The sequence below is a fragment of the Hyperolius riggenbachi genome, chromosome 2, assembly GCF_040937935.1.
Source record: "Hyperolius riggenbachi isolate aHypRig1 chromosome 2, aHypRig1.pri, whole genome shotgun sequence".
NCBI classification, from domain to species: domain Eukaryota; kingdom Metazoa; phylum Chordata; class Amphibia; order Anura; family Hyperoliidae; genus Hyperolius; species Hyperolius riggenbachi.
In genome coordinates, this window is record NC_090647.1 from 92,217,558 (window position 1) to 92,228,626 (window position 11,069).

General features: G+C 40.8%; 1 protein-coding gene across 1 annotated transcript in view; it reads left to right on the forward strand.

Moving 5' to 3' along the window:
* Positions 1-1,633, forward strand: part of KL (klotho) — a 56,952-nt gene extending 55,319 nt beyond the window's left edge. Inside the window, exon 5 of the mRNA XM_068265909.1 lies at positions 1,296-1,633. Coding sequence (XP_068122010.1) covers positions 1,296-1,633 — 338 coding nt within the window. The remainder of the gene's footprint in view (positions 1-1,295) is intronic.
* Positions 1,634-11,069: the final 9,436 nt, after the last annotated feature.

The window sequence follows — 11,069 nt, forward strand, 5'->3', positions numbered from 1 at the left end:
CATGCGGATTCGCATAGCCAATACAAGTGGATGGCCCTGTTTTCACTTGTCAGTAATCCTGAGCGTTTTTCTGTGCGGGAGAAATCTGCACGGAGGAGCCTTAAGAATTCGCACCCCGCACGCCGCTATGCGAATCACCGCTAACGTATTTAATAGGGAAATCGCAATGCGGTTTTGGTTCGCGTATTTTACCGCGATTTCGCATAGGAACTAATGTTAAATCACACAGGCAGTGACATGGTTAAAATTGTATCCATACTAACCTATGTGAAATCGCAGTAAAATACGCATGCGTAACCGCACCCGATGGAATTTCGTCAGCGGGGAATCAGCGGCGATTCCGCACCACACAAGTGGAAACGGGCCCGTACTGAATTTTTTTTTTTTTGTTTCGCATCATAAGTCCTTTAAAATAACTTTTCAGCATTTTACAGCTGAAAAAGTACCAACAACTTGGTGAAATTTACTATTTAATTTATTTTGAGTACTTTCTTGCTTGCTGGTGGTTTAAAAAGCATTTTATGATAAAGTATGGAAATATCACAGAGGAGAAAACTTTTTCCTAGGAGAAAATTTTTCTTCTTCTATTTAAAATAACTTTTTTTTGGGCATATTACAATGAAAAAAAAACACCAAAAATTAAGTAAAAAAAAGTACTGTCAAGATAATTTTGAGTATTTGTTTGCTTGTTGGTTGTTTAAAAGGCATTTTATTTACAAGTTGTAAAAATATCACCGAGGAGAAAACTCAGGTGGAAAAGTGAATAACATATGGCCCAAGGTTTCTTTTTTCCATGGTAGAGTTTTAACCTCCTTGCCGGTTATCCTGAGCTTAGCTCGGGGTAACCTGCGCAGGAGGATTTCTCAGGCCCCGCCGGGCCGATTTGCATAATTTTTCTTCCTACACGCAGCTAGAACTTTGCTAGCTGCGTGTAGTACGTGATCGCCGCCGCTACCCGCCGCGCCGAGTCCCCCCCCCCCGCCCCAGACCCCTGCGCAGCCTGGCCAATGGGTTCGCTACATGATTTAAAAAAATTAAAAAAAGTGCTGCGCTGCCTCCTTGCCGGCGTGAATTGAACCGGCAAGGAGGTTAACTTGCATTTATGCGCATACCGACAAACTGAGTTCACAACTGCGTTTTCAGAAGTGTATTCTGAGCCCATGCAATGTTTTCCTTTGTGCAATCATGTTTTAATGCAGTGCTGTCTGAGAGTTCAGTAATCCAATATTAGCTTTCGGCCTTGACCCTTGGCATTATGAACTCATGCCATAATATATATCTTATTTCTCTTTTAGCAACCGTGCTGGATGGAGTAAACCTACGTGGATATTTTGCTCACGCTTTCACAGACAAGATGGACAAACAATTTGGCTTGTTCAAATATGTTGCCAATAAGTACGAGGCTAAAGATTCAAAGTTTCTGTACAAAAAAATCATACAAAATAACGGCTTTCCAGGCATTGAAGCCACTCTTGCCCCATGCCCAGAGGAAGTTTCTGAATGTTCAGACTGTCACTTTTTCCAGACCAGAAAATATTTATTGGCTTTTGTGGCATTTATATGCTTCATCTTCATCGTCTCAGTCTTCATGATTACCTATTATTCAAAAAAGGGTAAAAAGCGATATAAATAAGGATTAGGAACAAAAATTCTCATTTGGACCAGGTTAGAGGAAGGAGGCCTGTGTGTAAGGTAACACAGAAGCAAGCGGAGAGCGTTTTTATCTTTGTCACCAGCAGTGCCAATAGTCTTTAAATGTACTTATCATAAATGCCTCCTCATGGGCATGCACATCCTTCACTCAGCTCATCATAAATGCCTCCTCATAGGTGTGTACATCCTTCACTCAGCTCATCATAAATTCCTACTCATGGGCGTGTACATTCTTCACTCAGCTCATCATAAATGCCTTCTCATGGGCGTGGACATCCTTCACTCAACTCATCATGAATGCCTCCTCATGGACACATACTTTGTGACTGCCAAACTGACATGAGTAGAAATATATATTTTGCACAGTGATATAGATGTTTTTGTACACTTGAGAATGACAATACCTATATGGACTGCAGCGATAAAAAACACAACACTGTATAAAACTGTGACTGAATGTATGTACAGCCTATAAGGCCATGCTACTGATGCAAAGTTTTCTTTATATAGAGCTATTTTCTGCTATGCTTTTTAGAGGGTTACAAGATATTTTTGTGATTTCAAAGTTAACCCCACACTCAGGTATGCAGGAATTACCAAAACTAGTAAAATGATATATTATAGCTGTACAGTATATAAAGTATTTTCTGGTAATTCTAGGGCTGGCTTGTGATAGGATCCAGTGACTAAAAACGTTCATAGACATATGATTGGCTATGTCATCTGCCCACCCTGTCCTACTTTACCTACCGAGCCATTGGGCTGAAGGGAGGGCTGATTTTAGGCATTGCCAATCCAGGCAGATGCATAGTGGAACAACTGCAGAAGATGGCACCTCAGAGATATTATTAGCATGCTGTGTGTTATGGAATTTTTATACACAAATGCTAGTTCCATTTTGAAAGGGATGTTGGTAATTCTAACACTTAAAGGGGCCCTGCTGAAAATCATAGAAAAGGAGTCCTCAACAGCATGGCAGGTGCTATTAATGTGCTGATTCATAGTTGATTATTTTAGATTCGCTCTGCACTAATTGGTGTATTTCTTCTGGATTTTCAGAACAAAATTCCAACCTGTAATGTCCCAGGCTGTACATTAACAGTATAATGCTTAAAGCTGCTGCCTTTGACTGGCTCAGTTTATGTCCTTTCCTAAGTCAGTGGAAATGTGTGTTTATCACCAGTAATTATTAACATACACAGATGAGCATATCAAACTCTCAAATGAAAGGAAAATAGCTTTTTTTATGAGCCAGTTTAGAATAAAAATGTTCATATACATAGATACCAGCCTAGGCACACTGTTATTTCATGTGGATGAAGTCTCCATATACTTTATATTACCTTCCTTTCGAAATGGACTACAGCTAGCTTTTCTATGGGGACATTGAGACGTCAGCAGAAGCTATCAGTCTTCCTGCGCTTTCTCTCTCAGCGGAGGCCAGGTACTCAGAGATCACGGCTCTGCCTGCTGTGTTTACTCTTCAGAACATGAAAGATAATGACAGGAAGGATTATTGAGTAGGAAGAATTAGGAAGCTTCTTATACTGAGAGCTCAGCCTTATCATAAAAGAAAGACAGATCCGTGTGGCGCTTCTGTGCTGCTGCATATCTGAGATGATGTGATTAAGAAATGTTGTCAACAAATAAATCAGTCATCCCAGTCGCTGCCTGTAATCAGCCAGCCTAATTATGTATATATGACAAGGGGAGCAACTTATGATTATGTGCTACCCATAGATACTGATGGAACAAATATCAAGGATGATACTAAATATAGCAGAGGGTTATAATACTCGATATGATAGGCAGGAAATAACGGCACAGACATTATCTAAATACATTATTCATTCAATTTAACAAACTGTATTAAAGGGCCCAAAAGGGCAGGGGACCAAGCATTAGTTATCAGAGTAAGATATCGGAGTATACAAGGCACAGATATCGGTAGCAGGAAACTTGGGCACACGTTAGCTGCAGAAGTTTGGGCACCGCCATAGGTGGGCGGAGCAATATTTGCAATGGGAGGGAATAGTGGTTAAAGTTGGGGGGGGGGGGGGTAATTAAAGTAGCTATGGGGGTGTGGTTAGGGTTAGCAGGAGGGTTAAGGTACGGCATGGGGGGAGTAAAGTAGCTATGGAGGTGTGGTTAGGGTTAGGCAGGGGGGTTAAGGTACGGCATGGGGGGAGTAAAGTAGCTATTGGGGTGTGGTTAGGGTTAGGAGGGGGGTTAAGGTGCGGCATGGGGGGAGTAAAGTAGCTATGGGGGTGTGGTTAGGGTTAGGCAGGGGGTTAAGGTGCGGCATGGGGGGAGTAAAGTAGCTATTGGGGTGTGGTTAGGGTTAGGAGGGGGGTTAAGGTTAGGCATTGGTAGAGGGAGGGTTCAGTGTGAGAATAGGGCTATGTTTAGCTGTCGTAAAATATCAGTATTTATTACTAATATTTTACTATTGTCATTTGTACTCTAAGAGTGGTATAACAGTAAAATTACCGATATTTTACTATCGCTTTTCTGGGCGCCAAAATTTCCCCTGTGCCCCTTTTTCCTATACACCTTAAATCACCCCCTCTAAGGAAGTATTCCAGGATGCGTAACATAAATGTATTTCCCAAAATAATATATATGTATTTCCCAAAATACATCATGTTTCTCGATTCATTTCCAAATAGCTGTTTGTATTTCATTTCAAAGATCAAAAGATTTTCAAAAGATAACTTAAAATTGCTACTCCTGTTCCTGAACAGCCTGTAGAGTTTTATTTACATACATACTAGGTTTTTGTGAACAGGAGACATTTATACAGCTATTGCTGTGCTAACAAGAGGATTAACTTCTAGCAGGCAGAATCTATTGCTCCTCAAGATGGATCTATCTGTGAATATGTTAGATTAGCTAGCTTTCTCTCTCATTACCTCTCCACTTTATCCCCAGTGATTAGTTAGAATGCTGGCTTAAAGAGAAACTCCGACCAAGAATTAAACTTTATCCCAATCAGTAGCTGATACCCCCTTTTACATGAGAAATCTATTCCTTTTCACAAACAGTCCATCAGGGGGCGCTGTATGACTGATATTGTGGTGAAACCTCTCCCACAAGAAACTCTTGAGTACATACTACTGGCAGTTTCCTGTCTGGGAACCTTGCTGCATTGTGGGAAATAGCTGTTTACAGCTGTTTCCAACTGCCAAAAAAACATGCAGCAGCTACATCACCTGCCAACAGTAAAAATGTCACCATGTAATAAATGTCAGAATGTAAATCAGGGATTTCAAAGATTTTACAATGGGCAAACACTGACTAAATCATTTATACATAATTATTGTAAAAATTAAGCACTTTTTTATTACATTATTTTCACTGGAGTTCCTCTTTAAGTCTGAAAAATGTATACTTATCTGTTTAACTTCAACCTCTTTCATATTTTAAGACCAGGCTGGAACTGTCGGTAGCCAGCAATCAGCCTTTGGTAAAGTGGATAGACAAAGGAGAGAGCCAATAGGAGGATCCACCCTGTCCTACTACAAACTCCATTTGATCCATTGCACGGCCGGACGGGAAATCAGAAAAAAAAAATAATAACACAATAGCAGTAGCAGGGCATATTCATAGATGCTTTTTTGTATCCCTTTACACGTGCACCTGTACAGACTGGTGGCACACAGAAGAGTGTCCTCTAGTGATATGCCTGCACATCTATAGGGATGCCTTTTACTGCTGAAGCTGTTACAGGACAGAAGCAGGAACAGCTCATGCAAACCACTTGTAGAAGAGGAATCAAAGCCTGCTGCAGCTGGTGAGACTTTTACCCTGCAGGTCTTAGTGAATCCAAGCAACATTTTTAGGAAAATTACCAAACTATTACTGCAGGTGTGAAAATCTTGAATTTGAAAAAAAAGTCTAAAATACAGAATGCGATATTTTACTGACCTGTTATTTATTTATTTTTGTAAGCTTACAGCCCTTAGTGAATTGAAGCCAATGAGAACCACATGGTTCATATCATATAGTTTTGCAGGAAGTTAGTATCATTATTTCAGGATGTTTTGTCACCTACGGTAATAATGTGACTCTGTTTTTCATTTTACATTTTAACTTGTTAATCCAGACTAGTTAATTATTGAGTCAGTTTATTGTCTGCTTGAGATGCAGTAAATAGGTAACAGATAAAGCAAACCTATTGATGTTCTCAGTGTTTGTAAACTAATATTACTTCTTAAAGTAGACCTGAACTCAGACCTCATCTCTTCTCTAAAAGATACTCAACAGCATAATAAACTTTAAACAAAAACATGTATTATGTTACAGCTGATACAAATTCTAAAATAATTCTGCACAGTTTATACTTCCTGATTCATGGAAGCAGACATATTGTTTACAGCCTGTGCTTTCAAATGAGCTTATCTGCCATCTCTGCCATGGCAGTCATGTGACACAGGGGGGATATCAAATGACAACTTCAGATTAGACATAAATGAGGGGGAATTAGACAGCCTAAACTCTCTGAATACATACAGGGTGCATTTTTCTATGTTTTCCTTCTGTCCTGTGCAAAAGTTCAGGTCCACTGCCTAAGTAAGCCCCAAATGTAACAAGTTAAATTCCACCAGCAGTCAGGCTTGTGAATTCCCTCCATTTCCCCACGTGTGAACTTGGATGCGGAGGTACAGCCCATTGAAATCAATGGGCTGCTTCCAAACACAAGTACGCAGAAAAAAATTAGCCTGCTGCATTTTGTGGACATCGCATCCAAATCCTCATCATGCAAAACACTGCACCCTAGTGGCAAAGTAGAAGGCTACAAAGACACCTCCAGTCATCATGTGGGACCTACAGCACATAATTGGCTGTTTGGAAATGCTGACATCCTGACCGCTAAACTAAAGAAAACAAATTAGTGTTATCTGATCTGCCTGTTTTTTTAGAGGTGTCTGCTGCCTCCTCCTCCCTTCCTGCCTGGAATCTGCAGAGCTCAGTGTGATCCTAGCCAGAAGTATCTCCTCTGATGGCTGGACTGTGCCTGCAAGTCTGACTGTTACCTGAAGCCCAAGGCTATTATGAAACTTTAGTAATATAACCTAGTTTCTTAATTTAAAAAACAAACACAGAGGACTCGGAACACAACAGAAAATGTTGACTACATTTTTTCTTTAAACAGAAAATTGCCACAATCGAAACTAATTTCGGCACAGCACTGCGCCGATGATTTTGACGCTGTAATCAGAATTAGTGCAGTAGCAGTGCTCATGACAAATTTGGGCGCCTGCCATAGCCAGAGCTCAAATTAGCAGAAAAAAGAGGCAATTCAGCCAGAGCCCGAAAGATGTGTTACCCCCGTGTTGCTACAACCCGGAGGGGGAATAGTATTAAGCATGGGCAGGAGTTTGCTGCAGCGGGATAGGCTGTCTTACAGCTTCACCCTGCACTCAAATTTGCCCACATCATTTTTCAATGTACGCACCACATTTGTTTTTCCTATGGCCAGTACACTAGTCACTGTAGAGTCTGCACAACGGAAGCAGCAGAGGCAGCTTACATTATGGCGGTTCACTTTCAGTTATTAATAGCCTTTCCCAGCAAAAACTTTGTTAAGGTGTATACTAATGATCGTAATTGTACAATCTTACCACTTGCTTGTAATATAAGGGACTACCTAAAGTATCCATTCAAAGTATATTCAATCAGTATACCCTTCTACTACCAGGGCCGGCGCTTCCATAAAGGCAAAGGGGGCAATTGTCCCAGGGCCCCAGAGCCTGTAGAGACCCCCTAAGGTCCCACCCCCCTTCCCTTTCAGTTATGGTGACCCCATACATGCCTGCATGGAGCGAGGAAGAGAGGGGCTGTGGGGAGAAGTCCAGAGCATAGAGCAAAGTGCTGCCTCCTGTGTCCTGCCAGGGGTGTGTGTATTCTCAGGATTTGTAAGGGAAAGGAGGAGGGGAACAATGGGGTCCCCAACAATGCATTTGGGGACATATGATGGACACCTAATGATTTTGTGTGGCTAGGAGTGTGGGGGGATGGGTCCTGGGAGTTTGCTTGGGGGCTGCACGGAGGGCATTGCTATGGGGGTCCCATTGTTGAACCAGCGCTGTCTACTACATTTTGGTAAGATTGCACAATCAAGATTGTATCATTATTGGGCACCTTTAGGCAGCTGACTGCCTCCATCTCCACCTCTTGTAAGATATATATAAAGTTTAAAAACTGGGAAATAAGCATGGCTGAGATGCTATTTCCCATCCCTCCAGTAGGTGTCAGTGGACAGCGACTCAGCAAGTAGGGATGGGGAGTGGGTGTGATCCAGAGTCTGAATATAGCTGCTATTTACAACCCTTTTTTTGTAGAATTTAAAAGACATACATTTAAATTCCCACAATAAATTACCTTTTTTCTATGTCACTGTCCATACCCACGGCAAGATTTTTCAGCAGATTTTTTCATGATGAACAATCATTTTCATAATAACACGTAACATTGTTTAACAAGAATTCCTCAAACGATGTTTACTGACGGCAGACTGCAGCTGATCTGATTGTTAGTTTTGAACAACTGTCATGTCGGATAATGGCGCAACCAACTGTTCCACTAGTCAATGGACTTTAGCAGAAAATTAGAATGGTCTTTTAAACAATTGTTAATTTATAGTGCATTTTTTCTCTTGGACAAATGTACATTTTATATGTATGTATTTTAAATTTTAATTTTTTTTTTTGGGGGGGGGGGGTGGTGGAAGGTTAGTGGTCATTTAAAGGATATCCAAGTTAAATAGCCTCCATTTCTCAACAATTTGATCTGCACTTGGGTCTGCCCACCTGTGGTTGGGACCTCTGTAATGGATATCATAGCTTTCGCACATACGCTTTGGATTCTGGCTGCCACTCTGGCCGTGGTCTCGGTGGCTTCCTCATCATGATGTATGTGCTCACAGCACCATCAGTACTGCATGTGAAGACAGGAGCACAGCCAGAGCAGCGTCCAAGATCCAACTGCACATTTGCAAAAGCTAGTATATCTGGTTCAAAGGCCCCGACCATGTGTAGTTGGAGTCTAGTGCGGGCCAAATTGTGGAGAAAGGAGGCTTGTGGGGGGACACAGGACTGTCTACCCAGTGTTCTCCCGGGCTCTTTTAGCAGGGTACTCCATCCGGTAAATTTTGGTGAGCACCGGGCTGTCATTGGCTTGCCTCCTCACCCTCCTCCTATGCTGTAAGCAGAGTTGCGCCAACCCTACATTCCCCGTCATGCCCCACCCATCTACTTTGCCATGCCACCCGGCTGGAAAAAGAAATTGGGGAGTGCCCTATGGATGCCATTGCGGATCAATGTATGTACTCTATTTAATTCTGTTCTTTTAACTCGGGTATCCTTCGAACTCTTATTTATATCTTGCAAGACAAGTGGGAAGGAGAGGAAATTGACAGGATAATATAATTTTGTCTGGAAAGAGGTTTTTTTTAAATTATATGTATATAATTTAATTTTCTGGATTACTAAACTTGATTGCACAAAATATATAACAGATGGTTAAATTAAATTGTATGTATTTGTTTTAAAGTGTATGATTTTATTTATACGTATCAGAAGCTGAAAGTAAAATAAAGGTTTATGATTACAGTGTATGGGAATTGTTTTTATATGCGTTTTATGCGTGTCCTGAGTATAGCCAGGAACTACAAGCCACAGCCGTGAGAAATATGAATTACACATATCATGTTTTCTTAATATGAAGTGTATGTGCCATGAATTGCAAAGCATGCTCATAAAATATAAATTGCATTTATCCTGCTACCTATACAATTGTAACTGAGAATAACAAATAGGCAATACACATAATGATTTGTTTTCCAAACTTCTTAAATCAAGAAAATATTATGTAAATATTGAAAAAGACAATTTGATATTTGTTCAGATCGCCACCTGCTGGTTTGACTGGCAGGCTTTGTACTTTCAAGAACAGCCTCACTCATATACATTTAGCCATAGATCCTGAAGAAGCATGCAGCAGATCAGGTGTTTCTGACATTATTGTCAGATCTGACAAGATTAGCCACATGCTTCTTTATGGTGTTATTCAAATGCTATTGCAGCCAAATTGATCTGCAGGGCTGCCAGGCAACTGGTATTGTTTAACATGAAACAAATATGGCAGCCTCCATATTCTTCTTGCTTCACTTGTCCTTGAAGAGGCTGTAGATCGGGAGTAAAAAGTACAAATCTGATCCTGACTGCGGCTCAGCTACCCCACTGACAATGAATATGCATGAGACTGCACGCAGTTGTAATATACAACCATTTACTGTGCTTGAACTATCAGGAGCTCTGGTTTCTGGAGCCTATTCCTGATGGATTTATGTCTGTCCTAGTCCTGATAAGATATGGCCATCCCATGCAAAATGGTTAAATATTTGAATGTATTATATTCTGGCTTTTCTTCAAAACTACAGTTGTTTGTTTAACATTCCTAGAGGCTTACAGTGCCCCCCTTGTGGATGAATTTGATAATGTCATGCAGAAATGTATTCCAATGTAGATTTCTTGAGGGTGGCAGAATCTGAATCGCATATGAGTTTTCCATAGCACATAGTGGAAAACGCCTAAGCGATTCTGCCTAGTGTGTTCCTACCCTGCAAACTGTCAAAACATAAATTTGCCTTCTTAAAACAGAAGGTATTTGCGATTAATCAGGTTGGAGTGAGCAGATGAGGTGTCCCAATGCATCACTGCTGAATATGCAAATTGTCCTTGGAGTTCTGGTTCACCATGAGCTTGCTGGGCAATCTGTACCTTGCAACTTACAAATAATATTGTAATAATTTTAAAGGAGGGTATGGTATTGTCTGTATCAAGGTCCTTCTTTATTCAGTAAAGCACATACAACAGATCTAGGGCACTAAAGTTACATAATCACTTCTAATAACTATTGCCCGATATGATTGTTCCTGATTGTTTTGAGTGACAGTTTAGGCATGACCATTATACAGTCTATGACGAGTAGCTTGGTCAGTCTGTGATGAGTAGCCACTTCTGTTCTATGGAAAAGGAAGGAGAAGGTATGTGGATGGCAACATGTGGTATAAACAATAACAGTGCTACAGAAAGGCCCAGTGCACACCAAAAACCTCTAGCAGATCTGCAAAACGCTACAGGTTTTTGAAGCAGATTTCATAGCGATTCTAGGTATGTTTCCAAACATGCCTAGCGTTTTTTGGAGCGTTTTTGTGTATCAGATTACAAATATTGTTACAGTAAAGCTGTTACTGAACAGCTTCTGTAACAAAAACGCCTGGAAAACCGCTCTGATCTAGCATTTTTCAGAGCTGTTTTCCACATTCCTATACTGTACTTTAACTCTGGTGTGCACCATCCCATTCACTTTCATTAGCCAAGTGGTTTTACCCCTGCAAGCGTTTTAAAAAA